The sequence below is a fragment of the Symsagittifera roscoffensis genome, chromosome 7 (genome assembly GCF_963678635.1).
Source record: "Symsagittifera roscoffensis chromosome 7, txSymRosc1.1, whole genome shotgun sequence".
NCBI lineage: Eukaryota > Metazoa > Xenacoelomorpha > Acoela > Convolutidae > Symsagittifera > Symsagittifera roscoffensis.
The window spans coordinates 10,974,837-10,995,509 of NC_087068.1; the positions used below are offsets into that span (position 1 = coordinate 10,974,837).

Consider the following 20,673-nt stretch of genomic DNA (forward strand, 5'->3'; position numbering starts at 1 on the left):
TTTTTAATGTACTCTGACTGCACCCAATTACAGGGTTGGTAATTTCAAACTTTTTAATTTTTTTAATTCCATTTTAAAAGCGTCATCTCGAAAACTTAATGGGCCTCTGGATAAATTTGAAGGCCAGATTTGCACATATCAATTGTACATATCAATTGTACAAATCAATTATACTTAACTAGCGCAAGAACCGCAACTACGGTGCTTCAAATGGTCAGTTGAATGTAAAAAAAATCTTCTTAAAACATATCCAATAAAACAACATTTATTGAAATTCCATCAGGGTTTTCTATTAATTGAATAAACTATTAGGTCATCTTTTAGGGTTTCTTTTCACCCAAACAGTCATATCTCTAAACATAAGCCTTCTGAGTTTTATCAGATTTGTGAAATTTTAAACTCAAAAAGACCCTAAAAAACCGACAGCATACTCCTGCTCTTTTCATGCTTTTAAAAGTATTAAACTTCTGACATTAATCAAATTTAATGAAAATTTGAAAATAACTAAAATTATCATATTTCGGAAACATAAAGATGTTCAGTTAAATTTACACTAGCGTTTATCGCACCTCCGGTGCTTCGAAAACTTTCGACAACTCATGAAAAACCGCATATATTGGAATCAACATCTGCAAACGTTTACTGTACTCTGACTGCACCCAATTACAGGGTTGGTAATTACGAACTTTTTAATTTTTTTAATTCCCATTTTAAAAGCGTCATCTCGAAAACTTAATGGGCCTCTGGATAAATTTGGAGGCCAGATATGCACATATCAATTGTACATATCAATTGTACAAATCAATTATACTTAACTAGCGCAAGAACCGCAACTACGGTGCTTCAAATGGTCAGTTGAATGTTAAAAAAATCTTCTTAAAACATATCCAATAAAACAACATTTATTGAAATTCCATCAGAGTTTTCTATTAATTGAACAAACTATTAGGTCATCTTTTAGGGTTTCTTTTCACCCAAACAGTCAATCTCTAAAAATAAGCCTTCGGAGTTTTATCAGATTAGTGAAACTTTAAACTCAAAAAAGACCCTAAAAAACCGACAGCATACTCATGCTCCTTTCATGCTTTTTTTAAGTATTAAATTCTGACATCAATCAGATTTAATGAAAATTTGAAAATAACTAAAAATATCATATCTCGGAAACTTAAAGATGTTCAATTAAATTTACACTAGCGTTTATCGCACCTCCGGAGCTTCGAAAATTTTCGACAACTCATGAAAAACCGCATACATTGAAAACAACATCTGCAAATTTTTAATGTACTCTGACTGCACCCAATTACAGGGTTGGTAATTTCAAACTTTTTAATTTTTTTAATTCCCATTTTAAAAGCGTCATCTCGAAAACTTAATGGGCCTCTGGATAAATTTGAAGGCCAGATTTGCACATATCAATTGTACATATCAATTGTACAAATCAATTATACTTAACTAGCGCAAGAACCGCAACTACGGTGCTTCAAATGGTCAGTTGAATGTAAAAAAAATCTTCTTAAAACATATCCAATAAAACAACATTTATTGAAATTCCATCAGGGTTTTCTATTAATTGAATAAACTATTAGGTCATCTTTTAGGGTTTCTTTTCACCCAAACAGTCATATCTCTAAACATAAGCCTTCTGAGTTTTATCAGATTTGTGAAATTTTAAACTCAAAAAAGACCCTAAAAAACCGACAGCATACTCCTGCTCTTTTCATGCTTTTAAAAGTATTAAACTTCTGACATTAATCAAATTTAATGAAAATTTGAAAATAACTAAAATTATCATATTTCGGAAACATAAAGATGTTCAGTTAAATTTACACTAGCGTTTATCGCACCTCCGGTGCTTCGAAAACTTTCGACAACTCATGAAAAACCGCATATATTGGAATCAACATCTGCAAACGTTTACTGTACTCTGACTGCACCCAATTACAGGGTTGGTAATTACGAACTTTTTAATTTTTTTAATTCCCATTTTAAAAGCGTCATCTCGAAAACTTAATGGGCCTCTGGATAAATTTGGAGGCCAGATATGCACATATCAATTGTACATATCAATTGTACAAATCAATTATACTTAACTAGCGCAAGAACCGCAACTACGGTGCTTCAAATGGTCAGTTGAATGTAAAAAAAATCTTCTTAAAACATATCCAATAAAACAACATTTATTGAAATTCCATCAGGGTTTTCTATTAATTGAACAAACTATTAGGTCATCTTTTAGGGTTTATTTTCACCCAAACAGTCATATCTCTAAACATAAGCCTTCGGAGTTTTATCAATTTTGTGAAACTTTAAACTCAAAAAAGACCCTAAAAAACCGACAGCATACTCATGCTCTTTTCATGCTTTTTTTAAGTATTAAATTTTGACATCAATCAGATTTAAGGAAAATTAGAAAATAACTAAAAATATCATATCTCGGAAACTTAAAGATGTTCAATTAAATTTACACTTGCGTTTATCGCACCTCCGGTGCTTCGAAAATTTTCGACAACTCATGAAAAACTGCATATATTGGAAACAACATCTGCAAACGTTTAATGTACTCTGACTGCACCCAATTACAGGGTTGGTAATTTCGAGCTTTTTAATTTTTTTAATTCCCATTTTAAAAGCGTCATCTCGAAAACTTAATGGGCCTCTGGAGAAATTTGGAGGCCAGATTTGCACATATCAATTGTACATATCAATTGTACAAATCAATTATACTTAACTAGCGCAAGAACCGCAACTACGGTGCTTCAAATGGTCAGTTGAATGTAAAAAAAATCTTCTTAAAACATATCCAATAAAACAACATTTATTGAAATTCCATCAAAGTTTTCTATTAATTGAACAAACTATTAGGTCATCTTTTAGGGTTTCTTTTCACCAAAACAGTCATATCTCTAAACATAAGCCTTCGGAGTTTTATCAGTTTTGTGAAACTCTAAAATCAAAAAAGACCCTAAAAAACCGACAGCATACTCATGCTCCTTTCATGCTTTTTTTAAGTATTAAATTCTGACATCAATCAGATTTAAGGAAAATTTGAAAATAACTAAAAATATCATATCTCGGGAACTTAAAGATGTTCAATTAAATTTACACTAGCGTTTATCGCACCTCCGGTGCTTCGAAAATTTTCGACAACTCATGAAAAACCGCATATATTGGAAACAACATCTGCAAACTTTTAATGTACTCTGACTGCACCCAATTACAGGGTTGGTAATTTCGAACTTTTCAATTGTTTTAATTCCCATTTTAAAAGCGTCATCTCGAAAACTTAATGGGCCTCTGGATAAATTTGGAGGCCAGATTTGCACATATCAAATGTACGTATCAATTGTACAAATCAATTATACTTAACTAGCGCAAGAACCGCAACTACGGTGCTTCAAATGGTCAGTTGAAGGTAAAAAAAAATCTTCTTAAAACATATCGAATAAAAAAACATTTATTGAAATTCCATCAGGGTTTTCTATTAATTGAACAAACTATTAGGTCATCTTTTAGGGTTTCTTTTCACCCAAACAGTCATATCTCTAAACATAAGCCTTCGGAGTTTTATCAGTTTTGTGAAACTCTAAACTCAAAAAAGACCCTAAAAAACCGACAGCATACTCATGCTCCTTTCATGCTTTTTTTAAGTATTAAATTCTGACATCAATCAGATTTAAGGAAAATTTGAAAATAACTAATAACATCATATCTCGGAAACTTAAAGATGTTCAATTAAATTTACACTAGCGTTTATCGCACCTCCGGTGCTTCGAAAAATTTCGACAACTCATGAAAAACCGCATATATTGGAAACAACATCTGCAAACTTTTAATGTACTCTGACTGCACCCAATTACAGGGTTGGTAATTTCGAACTTTTCAATTGTTTTAATTCCCATTTTAAAAGCGTCATCTCGAAAACTTAATGGGCCTCTGAATAAATTTGGAGGCCAGATTTGCACATATCAATTGTACGTATCAATTGTACAAATCAATTATATTTAACTAGCGCAAGAACCGCAACTACGGTGCTTCAAATGGTCAGTTGAATGTTAAAAAAATCTTCTTAAAACATATCCAATAAAACAACATTTATTGAAATTCCATCAGAGTTTTCTATTAATTGAACAAACTATTAGGTCATCTTTTAGGGTTTCTTTTCACCCAAACAACCATATCTCTAAACATAAGCCTTCGGAGTTTTATGAGATTTGTGAAACTTTAAACTCAAAAAAGACCCTAAAAACCGACAGCATACTCACGCTCCTCTCATGCTTTTTTTTAAGTATTAAATTCTGACATCAATCAGATTTAATGAAAAATTTGAAAATAACAAAAAATTTCATATCTCGGAAACTTAAAGATGTTCAAGTAAATTTACACTAGCGTTTATCGCACCTCCGGTGCTTCGAAAATTTTCGACAACTCATGAAAAACTGCATACATTGAAAACAACATCTGCAAACTTTTAATGTACTCTGACTGCACCCAATTACAGGGTTGGTAATTTCGAACTTTTTAATTTTTTTAATTCCCATTTTAAAAGCGTCATCTCGAAAACTTAATGGGCCTCTGGATAAATTTGGAGGCCAGATTTGCAACCACTGAGAGTCCCTGAGAGCACCCTACTATAGGGTTAGGAATTCAAAATTTTATGAATTTTTTAAACCTAAGTTTCCCGAAAAAAAAAATTAAAAAAAAACGTCTTATCTCGGAAACTAAAAGCATTTGAGCAGTCCCATTTAGCACTTGCATGTAGCAATATTTGCAACTCTTTAGAGTACCCTGACAACACCGAACTATAGCGTTGGGAATTTCAAATTTTGAAAAATAATTAATTTCAACTTTTTTTTAAAAATTTTACTTAAAATTTTGGAAAAATCACAAAAAACGTCACATCTCGATAACTTCACATCTATATTGCAAGTACTCTGACAGGGCCTAACTACAGGATTGGGAATTTCAGATTTTTAAAAAGTAATATTTTAAGTTTTCTGAAAATTTTTTGAAAAAATCACAAAAAACGTCATATCTCGGTAAACTACAAAGAATTGAGCAGTCATACTTGGAGGCAAGATTCGCAATCTTTGAGAGTAATCTGACAGGACCTAACTACAGGGTTGAAAATTTCAGATTTTCAAAAAATAAAAATATTTTAGTTTTTCTGAAAAATTTTTAAAAAAATCACAAAATACGTCATATCTCGAAAACTTCAAGGATTTGAACAGTCATATTTGGAGGCAAGATTTGTAATTCCTTAGAGTACTCTGACAGCGCCCAACTACAAGGTTGCGAATTTCAAACTCTTTGAAAAATAATGAATTAATTTTTTCTGAAATTTTTGAAAAAAATCACAAAAAACGTCATATTTGGAGGCAAGAATCGCAATCTTAGAGAGTACTCTGACAGGACCAAACTACAGGGTTGGGAATTTCAGATTTGCAAAAAAAATAAATACAAATTTTCTGAAAATTTTTTGAAAAAATCACAAAATACGTCATATAATAATAAAACAGAATTTAGGATACATCCATGAGAGTTAGCTCCCGAATCAAGTTTATGAGATCGATCATATTTTAGTTTAATGAGTTTAGTTTTTTGAAGTTTAAGCATCTTGTGCATCCGCAGTTGATTCTCCAGGTGCAGGTATCGACTTCATTGTAGATTTTCTCGTAGAATTGCCAGTACACTCTTGATACTTTTGGTTTAAACGAGTCACTTAATAGGACTTCATATTTCAGGTGATCGTGAAATATGTTTGTCAGGCTGCAGGCGCGTTGCCAGAAATCAGATTCGCATTTATAAAGTCGAAAGTTCTTCGCGTTGAAACGTCTTGTTGTTTTCGGTCGATTTGATTCAGTGATTTCTATAAATCGCCACCATTCCAGGTCGGTCTTTCCTCTTAGAATGTTCGCGAACAAAAGTAGTACATGCATTTCTTGGTAAAGAGACAAGGGAAGAATTTGAAGAGTGGTTAACCTCGATTTATAAGGAATTTGTTTATTTCCAAGTACCCATTTCGTTGCTCTCTGTTGCACTTTTTCTACGGTAGCAAGATCTTGCTTTGAGGGTTTCCAGACTGATGATGCATAGCTAACGATAGGTACTAAAGCATTTTTTCAGGAGGTAAAAACCATAATGGGCGTCTAGTTTGTCAATGACATCCGAGATTTTTTCAAGCTCCCTAATTTTTTCGTCGAGCAATTCTTTTCGGCAAAGTTCGCCGATTGGAGATCCTAAAATGAGGAGTTCTTCTTTTGTTTTTATTTTTATTTTGGGGCATATTTTTCGAAATTGTGTTAAAATTGAATTATACTGTGTACTAGTAGTCGGTCCCAAAAAACAAAGTTCACACTTCTCAGTGTTTAAGCTCAGGCCGTAAATTTGTTCCGATTTCAGAATGTTTTTAAGGTCCCGGAGTACTACCTTATAGTCGTCGGCTAAATTCCCATCATCTAAATACCAGATGTTAATTTTCGACTCCAACTGTTTGACTAGTGTATGAATTGTTTCCGCAAAAAGGGGTGGGGCTTCAGGATCACCTTGCTGAGTTCCGTCTTCTGACATTATGACAGAGCTTCCGTAAAAAAGGTAACTAGGTTTACCATACGCGCAATGGGTGTAATTATACAATTCGGGGCGATTTGAAAAAACATGATTCAGCATTGTTTCTCTGTTTAAAGAGTTAAAGGCATTCTTAAATTCTAGTTTTAAAAGAACAGTACATTTTGGATTGTCGTCGCGTTCAATTAGGTTTCGAAACGAGTGCGCAGCTATTTCTGCTCCTCGTTTGGTACCGCATCCTACCTGTACGTTTCCGAAAAAATTTTTCTAAGGTGGCAAGATCTTGCTTTGAGGGTTTTCAGACTGATGATGCATAGCTAGCGATAGGTACTAAAGCATTTTTTCAGGAGGTAAAAACCACAATGGGCGTCTAGTTTGTCAATGACATCCGAGATTTTTTCAAGCTCCCTAATTTTTTCGTCGAGCAATTCTTTTCGGCAAAGTTCGCCGATTGCAGATCCTAAAATGAGGAGTTCTTCTTTTGTTTTTATTTTTATTTTGGGGCATATTTTTCGAAATTGTGTTAAAATTGAATTATACTGTGTACTAGTAGTCGGTCCCAAAAAACAAAGTTCACACTTCTCAGTGTTTAAGCTCAGGCCGTAAATTTGTTCCGATTTCAGAATGTTTTTAAGGTCCCGGAGTACTACCTTATAGTCGTCGGCTAAATTCCCATCATCTAAATACCAGATGTTAATTTTCGACTCCAACTGTTTGACTAGTGTATGAATTGTTTCCGCAAAAAGGGGTGGGGCTTCAGGATCACCTTGCTGAGTTCCGTCTTCTGACATTATGACAGAGCTTCCGTAAAAAAGGTAACTAGGTTTACCATACGCGCAATGGGTGTAATTATACAATTCGGGGCGATTTGAAAAAACATGATTCAGCATTGTTTCTCTGTTTAAAGAGTTAAAGGCATTCTTAAATTCTAGTTTTAAAAGAACAGTACATTTTGGATTGTCGTCGCGTTCAATTAGGTTTCGAAACGAGTGCGCAGCTATTTCTGCTCCTCGTTTGGTACCGCATCCTACCTGTACGTTTCCGAAAAAATTTTGTCGCTCGGAGAGGGCCTTGCTTCCAGCGCATTTAGACGCGATACGTCTCAGCGTGTTGCCTATGGCAATCGGTCTCAACCCTCCGTCTATTTTTATGAGGGCGATAATCTTTGCGCCAAAAAAGAAAGGTCTTAGTGGTTCCGGTATTTTGCCATCTCCAATGAGGTTTATCAGCTTAGTACGCGATTTCAGAAAATTAAGTCCTGCACTGCCATTCGACTTACTAACAAGATCTTTAAAAATTTGAGGAAATATTTTATCAGGACCTGCTGCTGATCCGTTTGGAAAAGACATTATCGCTTTGTATAGGTCGAAATCGGTTACAAAAAAACTATCCAATTTTTCTGGATTTGGAGCTGCAAATTTGGCTCGCTGCGGGTGCTTAGACAACAAATTTTTGATAGTTATCAGTTGAAAAAGGAGCTATTTTGTCATCTGAAGCAGCAAGCCTTATTCCTCCCTTTACATTTCCTTCATCGAGCTTACTACTTATTAACTTTATTCTCTGCTCGAGGTCACTCAGAGGCGGGCTTGAAACTTGGGGATGGGGTTTTGGAAGTGACACGTCATTTGCTCGAATTTTTTTATTTATCAAAGAGCTCATGCTTGTGGTCTGTTTGCGTCCACTTCTTTTCGGTTGCTCCAAAAAAAACAAGAACGACGTTAAAAAAATTAGCCATTTTGTAACATCTTCTATATTGTAGACGATGTCATATATTTTGTCCGACAGACTTTCCGCCAAGGGAACACGCGAGTCTTTTGGTACTCTCTTGAGTACTCGGACATTTGAGATGGCTGTATTAACATAATTGTCTAGCACTAAATCATTACCTATTGTTGCTTTATTAACAGATTTTACATCAACGCATAAAGGACACTGAAACCATTGGGTTTTCTTAGAGTCGCTAAGAGAAATATTTACACAACTGATATGATACCAACTAGAACAACAATCACATCTAATCCAATTTATCAGTCCTGAAGGTTTTAAGCAATCTTTGATGTACACTCTTTGTTGTTTTTCCTCATCTTGACGCAGCATAAAGGTTAAAAAAAAAGGATTTTGACTGGACTTTAGGGGACTGAACTAACCCATGATAAGCGGTTAGTGGGAATTCTACAAATCAGCAAATAAAAAAGACAACTAAATTAATTTAAAAGGTTAAAAGGTTAAAAGGCAGCATAAAGGTTAAAAATCAAAAACAAGGAACAATCTCACCCGAGCTCAGTAGGTTCAGCGGCGCACCACCAGACTTCTCAAGCCAGTTCCAGTTCCCCACCTCCCCACAGAAAGCCACTTGACAGACCTGTCTCTAAAATCCCTCAGAGGGCGCTCCACATACAGGCACAAACATCAAACATAACAAATCTATTTAATAAGTTTATCGCAACAATTAGGCTAAAAGGTTCAACGCGTTCCAAGATAGATTTGGATCCCAATGGTTGAACGTCATCCCCTGCAAAAATTTAAGGTTAAAACTGTCGAACCAACAACTCAGAATTGCGATAGGACTTCGATTAGGATCAAAAATATGCGAACGGCATAAATGCGTGTGCGGAAAAGACGTTACCGAGGATGGTTGGCATGGTCTTTCTTGCCTCAAAAGTGCAGGGAGATTCTCTAGGCATTCAAACCTGAATGCCCTTATAAAGCAGAGTCTATCATCTACTCACATTCCGTCTGTTTTAGAACCACGACACCTCTACAGGACCGATCAGAAGCGCCAGACGGTTTGACGCTCGTTCCATGGGCTGATGGTAAGCAGCTCTTGTGGGATGTAACGGTAGTAGACTCCTTAGCTCCTTGTAGGATTAATGCCGGGTCTGTTTGTAACCCTGGTACGGCTGCCGCTGAAGCGGAAGAGCAAAAAATTGACAAATATAAAGATCTTGTAAATGATGGATATCTTTTTCAACCGCTAGCTTTTGAAATTCAGGGCGCGGCCGGCCCCAGCACAGAAGTTTTTTTGAGCAAGCTTTGTAAGAACCTAAGCATATGCACTGAGGAACCCAGAGCAGGCAGCTTTTTAAAACAGAGAATCTCCCTGGCAATACAGATTGCGAACGCCGCTTGCGTACTCGGAACTATAAATGACAAAATAACTTTCGACGAAATTTTTTACTTGTAACACTTGTATATTATATTATCTCGTGTCGAGTTGCGTGTTCTTATCGAAGAAGCGTAACCCGTATCGATTTTAAATGAAAAGGACTTAAACACTTAACATCTTCTTTTATCATTATCACTTCCATATCTAGAAAATTCCAAGGATTTTGACTGGAATACATGATGAAGGGACTCATGACTGTAACCTCGGTTACTATGATACTTTTGACCTTCTGATTACCTTGTGAAAAAAAAAGAATAAAAAAAAATAGTTTGTTCAATTAATAGAAAACCCTGATGGAATTTCAATAAATGTTGTTTTATTGGATATGTTTTAAGAAGATTTTTTTAACATTCAATTGACCATTTGAAGCACCGTAGTTGCGGTTCTTGCGCTAATTAAGTATAATTGATATGTACAATCATTTATCTCTTATTTTACCTTCACCGAATATTGACTTACACTTGCATCTGAAAACAATTTTATTGTTCAATTAAAGTGTGTATATTTTCATGTATAATAGACTATTCAGTTGTCATTTTTTGGAGTTCAAATTAGATTGACCATCTGAAATGATAGTTGATAAGAAACCTTTCAGATGTGTTGTTGGCGATGGTTTATTTTTCTTATATTCTTCGTCGTCACATCGGAAGCGTCTGTCCCTGAGCTGATCATAGTCTCAACCGTTGATGGCTATCTCAGAGGAGTTGATGTAGCTTCTGGGAATATTCACTGGTCACTGAAAGTTACGGATGAGTCAATTCCAACTCTCGTGTCATCCAGTTTAGATCAAATTCAAATTTACGACGAACAGGATGGATATGTCCGTTTAATTCCTAGTTTTAAAGGTGACTCGCATTCTAAGATAGTGATGATTTATTGTCTTGTTTGAGGTCTAGAGTTGAATTCATTCTTGAGTTTGTTTCATAGGCGAGCTCTTCAAGTGGAATGGCGAGAGTTTGAGGCAGTTTCCTACAAATGCTGATCTTCTATTGTCGAGTTCAAAGAAGTTGACCGAAAACACATTCGCTTCAGGTGCAATATCATTCCAAAGTTTAGCCATATCTCTGGCCGACGGAAAGCTGCTATACCGTTGTCACGGAAGTAGGCCATGTTCAAGAGAAGGCGACCAAAAGACATCCAACAGTCCTGACACTAATGAAAAAGATTTGGGCGGGGGCGATTTTCCAGACGAAGTAGTAATAGTCAGAAGCACTCAACGAACAGTTAGAGCCATTGACGAATATAGTGGAACTGAAAGGTGGAACTTCAGGTTAGAGTCTGACCTTAGACTTCTCATTCCAAATGCTGGTTTTAACCCTTTTTTCATTTTTCCAGTTTTTATTGATCTAGAAGAAGTTCTCGTAGTAACAACATGTGTATCAAAATCAACGAATGTGTAAACCTTTAGACCTATCTGACCAATCGATATATTTCGAGCATGCCACCGTTTTTAACTCCCATTGTATTGATAACTTTTGTTTATGGGGGTTGTAAAACCAACTCTGAATTTATATTATTGTTCTGACTTCCGAAGAAAGGGAAAAATATATTTAATATATGCTTGGTGTTTTTTTAATCAGATCAATGTCATTAAAATATTTTGCTCAACATTGCAGCCACTATATTAAGTTGACTTTCTGATCAATCTGAAACGAATCTAATTAAACTGCCCGTTGTTTTATATTTGCCGAGATAGTAACTCGAATGATATGAGCAGTCTTGTTTTCTGTTTTTTTTTTTGCTCAAAGTGATTATTCGCCATAAAAGGCTTCTGCTTATCTTATGGAATAGTGATTTATCGTCAATATACTTATTTATAAAGATCGTGTTGATTTTCCTCCGTTTCTTCTTCATGAAAAAGTCTTAAACCGGCTAGGACCCCTAACGCCGTGGTTCCACTTCCAGACTCCACCTGTTTTCGCAATAAATAATTTAAATGTAAACCCCGTTTTATATTTTCTGTTTTAAAGTGTCTGGCGTTTTTTTTTTCAAACCATCTGTGAAAGTATTTCTTGCTAATTTGTTATGTATTGATTGTGCTGACTTGCGTGTAATAAGTCTCTGTAAGTAGGAGTAGGACTTTTTTTCCTGTAACGAAAAAGTTATCTTTTGGTGTCTTGGAAAAGGCTGCTTTGCTTCCATGTTTTTCTAAATCCTAAATTCGTTGATGTCATAGCATATATCTACAATAAATTGAGCTTTGACATATTCTTCCTTTCAGTGTGACCGACGTGGATGTGCAATACAACGCAGCAGAGAGAACTAATTCAGGGTTCCTAGGGAATGTCGCCCCTCTCCCGCCAATAGACTCATTCTTCCGAGCATTCCAAAGCTCCGTGCCTGAATGCACTGAGGAACTACTGACGATCAAAATCATGACTCCCGAAGGCGCTTTGTTTGGATTCGATGATATCAACGGAGAAGTGACGTGGACTCGACACCTGAAGAGTCCTATCGCGGGCGCTTGGAAGTACCATTGCAGATCTCTAGTCAAACTGGATCTCTCGGATCCATCATTGGTGCCGGACTTGAATCCTAATACCAAATCGGAGGACCCGGAATCCTTTAAGAAGCGTCCGTCGATGTATCTGGGGTCGTTCAATAATATGTGGTATGTTCAAGTGTTTCACTCGCCAATCGATATTCCAACGACTCACACGCCAAATCTTAGCTTCAACCATAACATGCTTTATGCACAGTCAAAGCATTCTTGGGTGCCTTACATAGCCACGTCACCATCTAGAACACCCTATCTCAACCAAAAGAACAGTGTTTTATTATTGGACCAATCTTCAGTGGAAGAGTTTTCAACAGCGCTGATGCCAATAAATCATGAAATATCATACCCATATGATGCAGGGTTCTCCATTCATCAGCAGAAGCAACTTAAAGATTATGAATCATCGGTGGGGTTTTATTTTGTTTTGGACAGACCTAGTTACTTTGACTATAAAACGCGTCAACAAATCACACACGACCACGGGGATAGGTTGGTTAATTTCTACGAAGACAGTTACTTGCCAAACACAGAAACCATTCTAGCTTTTGTTCCCGTTTCGCTTTCATATTACTGGAAACAAATTGCGGCTATTACAGTTACATTAGCTATTCTGTTCAACATTATCATTCGAATATACGATCACCTTAGAGGTCAAAAATGTCCATTAGAAGGCGCAAAAAACGATTCCAACCAGTCTGTTGAACGTCTTTATTCTACAGAAAGTAATGGAAATGTTTCGAAATTGGCTTCAGGTTTTAATGAGTACTTCATTTTTACAGAAAAGTTGGGGAAAGGTGGTTTTGGACAAGTATATGTGGCAAAACATAAATTGGATCTTCAAAGATACGCAATAAAGAGAATAGAACTGCCGAGAAATATCGAATCTGCTGACAAAATGCGCCGAGAAGTGAGAGCTTTGTCTAGACTAAATCACACGCATATAGTGAGGTATTACAATTCGTGGGAAGAAACGCAAAGCAGGGATTCAGACGATATTTTGGCCTGTTTAAACTCGGATTCGGTAACTGAAAGCACGTCGTTTCCTCGTGTTGTCAATTCGTATGACCCAGTTTCGATCAGTAATTTGCTGATGCAAAATGGAGCGGAATCTAATCATAAACAGTTGCGCAGTATAACGTCTGTCGGAAGCAGAGGTGATGAAGATGACGAAACTAGTAATACTAACCAGAAATACATGATATCTTACATAGAAACCTCCGATGACGATTTGATCAAATTCGAAGCTTCAAATCCTTTGGAACAACAACTGAAACAGCGAAAACTTCAAGAAATGAATGGAGAAAGTGTTAATCTTGAAGAAGTTTCGAAGCAAAGTGAGTCAAAAATGAGTGAAAACGTAGATTCTGAGACAACAAAGAATTTACGGAAAGATTCTCTTAGGTCGTATTTGTACATTCAAATGGAACTTTGTCGACCAAATACTCTCAAAGATTGGCTTATGGACGAAATGGAGCGAGATCGAAATATTAGTCTTCATATTTTTCACCAAATCGTTCAGGCTGTTAATTATGTACATACTGCGGGACAGTTTCATCGGGATCTGAAACCATCTAATATATTTTTCTCCGAAAAGGAAGCTTTGGTTAAAGTTGGTGATTTTGGGCTCGTAACTGGCTGTTTAGAATGGTCAGACAATGACAATAATTCCAGTCAGGATTTTCTGCAGCTGCGAAACTCGTCCTCTCATGATTTGAGCACAATTCAGAAATCAAACAGCAGCAGCGGAACTTCATTAAAACACACCAGTAAAGTTGGCACAAAAATATACATGAGTCCAGAACAACGCAAGGGTCGATCATACGATAACAAAGTGGATATTTATGCTCTGGGTTTAATATTATTTGAACTGCTTCAACCTTTTGCGACCGAATCCGAACGAATTGTTAAGCTGAAAGATGCTCGAAGTTTGAAATTTCCGAGTTACGAGTTAAAAGATGTGGCTGCTATTTACACTGAAGATGATATCGAGTTGATGAAACGAATGCTGAGTGTTGACCCTGCGAACAGACCTTCAGCTGAAGAACTTGCCCAGGATCGAATATTGAATTCCTACAAGGAGCCTACTCCAGCAGCAAGACTGGAAAAATTATCCAGGTCGAAATCAAGGTCGTCTAGTAATATGGAGACTAACTCGTCATCAGCACACTTATGACATGAACTCTGCAATGTGATTTGTCTTCATTTTCACAAGGGTTTTGTAGTTTTTTGGTAACTCGGGCGCGGATTTTCAACCAAATTTTGTCAACCAAGGTTATCATTCTTTTCTTAAATAACTGCAAATTTTTTGATGCAAACATGAAAATCCTATGAGCTAAAGTTTTCGGCGGTCATAAATATAGCCGGACATATTTTTTTTCTTCAAATTTGCGAACATGTTTGGGAAGAAGCGCCGTGTATGCACATATGGTTCCCGAGCACTGGTGAATTTGAATCAACAGTTTTTCGATATGTATGCTTAAAAAACAGCCTTTAATTGAATTATTTCACAATAAATTCTGTACAAATTATGTTAATGTATCAAATTGATAGTTTACTCTCGATTAATTTTCCATCGCCGTCGATCATTAGAAAATCCTAAAAGGAAAATTTTTGGGTATTAATCAGCCTTTAAGTTTAAAATTTTTTAAAATTCAACTCTGGGTTTTATCTGGAAAGTTCTGCGCTAAATATTTGATGTTGGGCGAGCATGTGGAAAGCAGTGAGCTTATGGTATTAACAAAATCAGTTAAATGATTCATTTGTTGTTATTAATTTTCACTTATTAATATGCGTTTGTATAGTTTTTTCGCCACCAATGAAATGTGGTAAGTTGAGACTTGAAAGGACTGCATTTGAATTTCAAGTGTCAGTTGACGTGGACATTTAGATGGCGATGTGCTGTTGGTTTCATTTGTTATCCATTCTCCATAGAATATTAAACCAGAATTTAATAAAAACCGAAAACATGCGCATTAACATTTAAAAAAAGTAGCGTTTTTTTTAAACCAAAAGCTATATGCTGGAAAATAGTACAAAATATTGAAGATTTTTTGTTGAAATTTGAATCCTGATGTGGACTGTTAGATACGCATACAACCTCGAGCTAAAAAAAGTTGATAGCTAAACCCTAATCACTTCGAAAAACGCAGAGTCCTTGCAAGCTCTTAACTGGAACCAAGTTAACATCCTCTCCCTTAGTGTTTAAGTGTAATTTTAAGTTTCAGTCAACCAGAATGGATTATTTCAAACCGGAGTAAGCAGTTTTAATTAAATCAAATAGTGGCAGGAAGATCTTAACCTTGATTCTACAATAATTAGGATTGCTAGACTCTCTACTTAACGTAGCGAAACTTCAATACTCGACGAAATAATTTAACGATGCTGGTCAGAAACTTGAAAAAACCTGCATCTTCATAATGTATTGAAATCATGTTGATTTTTTTTCGGTTTTTTTCCCAGGAAAGTTAGTTAATCATGCTCAAAATTCTATCTTAATTTTTACACAAGCAATGCTTGATTTATAGTATGAACTATCTTTTTTTCCAACCTAAGTCGCAAATATTGTTGCGACGCAAATTTTGCGATAAATTGTGTTCATTTTGAAAGTGTTAATTTTGATCAATAACCAGGTATTAATATGACCCAAGTAATAGCCAATGATAAAGATTTTAACACACTATTATTGTTCCGACTTTCGTAACGGAATATTTGTGCTCGGGGTGGTTTTTTTCTTCAGACAAATTTCGACTTTTTATTAGCCATTTTTGACGGGATTTTTTTATATCATTCAAAAAATATTTTTGTCCTGAGCTCAAATTTGGAAATGGGGGTTTAAAAAAGGACATTTTGGCCAATTTGGGACAATTAACGCGCGATATATTTCGCGCTAATAACGCGTAAGCGGAGATTTAATCCGTCATAGAAATTGTTCCAAATTGGTTGAAGGAAGCTTATTTGACATAATTGATTTTTTTTATTAGGATCGAAGTTTATCAGTTTGTACTTAAAATGGCGTGTGGGGGGATGATTTTCACAAAAAATCTCAAATTAAAAAAAAGTTCAATGTATTTTTGTTACATTTACATTTCTCCATTTACTGCTCCATAGACTGCTCTATAAATTGAGGTATGTTAGTTAGTAATTTTTTTTCAAATTGACTGGTACTGCACTGCAATGCGTCATAAGGGGCGTGCGTCACTTAAAAAATATTGTGGACGCAAAATTTTACTCATTCAGTTTTTCAAAAGCGTTATTTGTCAGATTTTTGCTTGTGTATGCGAAGTGTAACTGCGCCTATGTGTTTTAAGTTGTCTTTCAACAAAATTTCGAATGGTGCAAAAAATAGAAAATGAACTTTCAAACATGGTTTTATTTTTCTAGAATTCTAAGTTAAAAGAAAAACATTTGTTTTAATCCTGTTTTCGTTTTCTCTAAATTCATCTATATCTATTTGTCCATCTGTATCTATATATCAATTCATCTATTATTCATCTATCGATGTATCTATCTATCGCTCTATTTTTCTATCTATGAGAGCATCGAATCTGATTATTAGCAGTTTCGACTATCATCAGTATCACTCAATCTATTCTCAAATGCCAACAGCGCGCCAGATCATCAGGAGTCTCAGACGTCACATCATCAAATAGAAACAGCTTGTTTTTTTTAATCAATAGTCTCAAATGCCAGGCATTCTTTAACTTGCAGTCTCAAACGTCACCTGCAGTCTCAAACGCAAGTAGCGCAGAATGTTCTCACCATTTTCTTAAAAAACACAAAAACGGTTTTCTCTAGAACTCGGGACATATTCGGCAGTCATAAAAATAGACTAATTGAAAAACAATTTTTGTAGAGAAATGAATGGGAAAACGAAAGAAAAAATTCAAATTTAGTAGAAATTTTTTTAATTTTGAAAAAATGTTTGAAAGTTTTGATTCACAAAAATTACAAAAACAAACTCCATTAACTAACTTTACTCGACTAAAACGTTTATCTTTGGGAGAATTATTTGAATTGGTTCTATAGGCCAATTACATTTAGATTCATCTATGAGTGAATTGAGATAACTTGCGTGTAGAACGATTTTTACTGATTCTCCTTTAGCTAAAATTATAACGGGATTTATGACTGTGTTTCCTTTTGGTTGTTCTTCTTTAATTACTGGGGAAATAATTTCATCTTGTTCTAGTATATCTAGTAATCTATTAACTTTATCTTGCAAGTGAATTGGGACTTTACTTGCTCGTTGCTTTTTGAAAATTAGCTCAGGTTTCAGAGGCAGATGTAGTGGTGAATTTACTTTTCCAACATCAAATTTAGATGTGGCGGAAGCCACTGGGTATTTTAGTAGTAATTCGGCTAGTCGTTCAAATTATTTTTGTGTAATTTGAGAATGTTGAAAATTGAACATTGCGAGGAATTTTTGTTGTTCAGTGGTGTATTTTGATATCTGAAATGTTGGTTTAAAATAAGGTGTTTTTGTAAAATAGTCTGTGTTCCGTTTCTTATCACTTATTATATTATTAATTGATAATTCTTCATTAAGAAGTGTTGATTGGCATATATCTAGTAATTTCAATTTTTTATTTACTCTATTTGCTACTTCTAATGTGGGAGAAATTGTTGCATTTGTTTCGCAATAACCCAGAAGTCCTAGAGGTAATGTTATTTTGTATGGGGAATTTTTGTATACATGGAATGAAACTATATCTGAATTTGTAGTTTTCGTGTATTTGATGGATGAGACTGTTTCTCGGAAATTTTTGTAAATTGGCTTGATTCAAGGTCTGACATATAAAGTCGTTGTTTATTCTGTTTCATGTTATATTGATGGAGTTGGCTCACTGAAAAGTTATATACATCTCCTGCTAGTGATTTCAGGTGTTTTCGTTCTTGGTTATATGTAGGGTAGAATTTGAAGAAAGATGGCGGTTGTTTATTTAGTCTTTGGAAGGCTGTAAGTGATGAGTTTTTTGTGTATTTGTCTTTTGTGTATTTTGCTATTTAAAATATTAATAGTGGGAATCTATTTAGTGATAAATTGCATTCCAACGTTATTGTGTTTTATATCTGTGATGTGAATTTTTTGTTGAAAAGGTTTGGTTAAAAGTTTATTCTGTTCCGATGTTCGAGTGAGAACAAGGAATAGTTGGACTTTTCCAAAATCAGTTAAACTTTTGATCCTCGTGCTGGAGCTAATTTGGTTGAGGTTTTAGAGGGTATTAATTTTGGGTGAAGGGTTTGTATTTCATTCTATGTGGGAATGTTTATTACATTTGATTCTGCTCCTGAGTCTATTAAAAATTCAGTTTCGAGGTCTGGTGATTGAAAGTTTTCACTCTTTAAAAGAAGTGGGATTGTCCAAATTTTTCTTTGGGTAATTGTATTTTATTTGATATTTTCTGATATATATTGTTTGTGCTTGAGCTTCCTTCAAACTCTTGTTAAGTAGAGTCTGTTATTTCTTGAATATTATCAGGGTTTTGGAAGTAGTTAGTATTGTTTTGGTAATAATTCGATTATATTGGTGCTTCGTATTCGTTTTCAATCTGAAGCATGTTTATTGAAAGCGTATTTTCTGTTTCGCTCTCTTCGTTTGTGGGTTCGCAAGTTACGTGATTTAGGTGTAACTCTGTGGTTTCTGTGTTATCAATACCGGGAGGGTTTGATTGAGTTTCTTCAGTTGATTGTACTTGGTTAATTTGTCTTTGATGTTTAGGTGTACTACTTCTATAGTTTTGTTTTGAATTTTGATATTGTGTATTATTTCTGTGCGGTGATTGAGAAAAATTTCTTTGTCCATTTTGAATATACGAATTTCTATTTTGAGAATTGTCACGTGATCTTTTGTGATAATTAATGATGTTTGATTTAATATTTGAATATTTTGGTGATCTGTTATTTTGATATTGTCTATTCCTATTGTTTGAATAGTTTCTTTTTCTATTGTATGAGGAGATTCTAGAACGATCATCTGAAAAATTTTGTTTCGGGGGTTTGAGTTTGAACGATTCCTGTTATAATTTGAGTATTTGCTTCTTCTTGAGTTTGATCTTGAATAATTTTTTCTATATTGATTGTTTTGACTGTTTGATCGACTAAATCTGTTTTGTGAGAAACTTTGATCTGGAGATCAAATTTTTTTGATCTGGAGATCTTCCGCGATAGTTATATCTGTAGCGTGATTGTTGTCTAGAGGCATTATAGTTATCAGGAAGTGGTTTGCCTGAACTATTGTTTTTGTAAATGTTTTTGTTTGGTAGATTTTGGTCTTTTTTCATGAATTGGTAAAATGATTTATTTGGTTCTCTATGTTTTTGTGGTTTGTTCTGATTTTCTTGTTGCTTTTGTCTACATTCAGCAATGCTGTGTCCGTATCTACGGCAATAGTTACACCATTTTTTGAATGATGGTTTGCCTTTAAAGTTTGGATTTTTCTCGTAGATATTTAATATTTGAGTGATTTTTTCAGCTAGTTCAGTGCGAGAGTCATGAAAATTATTTATTCGTGAAGTAGTGGTTTGAATGTTATTTATATACTGTAATTTAAATTTTTCTGTTTCTTCTAGTTTCATAAGGGTTTCGGCTTGTTCTAGTTTATCTACTAGTTTTCTGAAGTCTATATCGGGTTCTCCAATTGAAGATGGATGTGATGCTGTTTTTTATTGCTGTTTTCGGTAATTGAGGTGTCAGAGTCATCATCAATACTTCTGTCATTTTTATGTTCTTATAATCAAACGTATTAAGGGAATAAGTTTTTCTTACTAGTGTTTCAGTTCTTACTGCAAGTTGTTTAATTGTTTCGTTCGGGATTCTACGACTTTCATTGCATAAGACTCTTTGATGTTGTTTGGTTCTTTCTGAGTCGAACATTTTTGAAAATTCTTGTGTGAACTTTTTCCAATCTGACTTAATATCTATAGGTGAAACTGAAAACCATTTTTGGGCTGCGCCATCAAGTGTGGTTTGGATAAGAGCTGTGCGTCTATGGATCCAATTTTGATGAAGTGTTGTTTTCACTAGTTCAGGTCCTATATTTAAAATCAAATTTGCTGTGAATGCCTTGAATAAAAACTCTACTGAGTATTCGGGATCTGTTCCCGTGAATACCATTAGTGGCTTTTTTGAAGATATTGAGGATCCACCCAAAAGGTATGGATTCATACTCATTTGTAATGATTCTGTGGTATTTGAGAAAAGTTTGTTAGTTGAGTCTTTCTAATTTCGTGTTGCTGTAGATAATTTAGTAGTGGGATTTCATTTTTCATTTGAGTTGGTTAGTAATTTTGTGTTTTCACTGTGTTTTGTGATTAAAAATTATTATTATATGACGTTGGGTGATGTCTTGTTTGCCTTTGTTCGTTTCCTGTATATGGTTCGAAAAGATCTGGTTGATAGAAAACTTCTGGTTGATCGATGATCCAGTTTTTGTGATGAGGATTTG

At 34.9% G+C, this 20,673-nt stretch overlaps 2 protein-coding genes across 2 annotated transcripts in view; both read left to right on the plus strand.

Moving 5' to 3' along the window:
- LOC134851472 (eukaryotic translation initiation factor 2-alpha kinase 3-like) overlaps positions 1-14,546 on the plus strand; it is a 98,730-nt gene extending 84,184 nt beyond the window's left edge. The window contains exons 2-4 of the mRNA XM_063867577.1: positions 10,324-10,575; positions 10,658-11,000; positions 11,952-14,546. Coding sequence (XP_063723647.1) covers positions 10,326-10,575; positions 10,658-11,000; positions 11,952-14,403 — 3,045 coding nt within the window. The 5' untranslated portion in view covers positions 10,324-10,325 and the 3' untranslated portion in view covers positions 14,404-14,546. The remainder of the gene's footprint in view (positions 1-10,323; positions 10,576-10,657; positions 11,001-11,951) is intronic.
- Positions 1-20,673, plus strand: part of LOC134851470 (clathrin heavy chain 1-like) — a 519,829-nt gene that overhangs the window by 84,188 nt on the left and 414,968 nt on the right. The window lies entirely within an intron of this gene.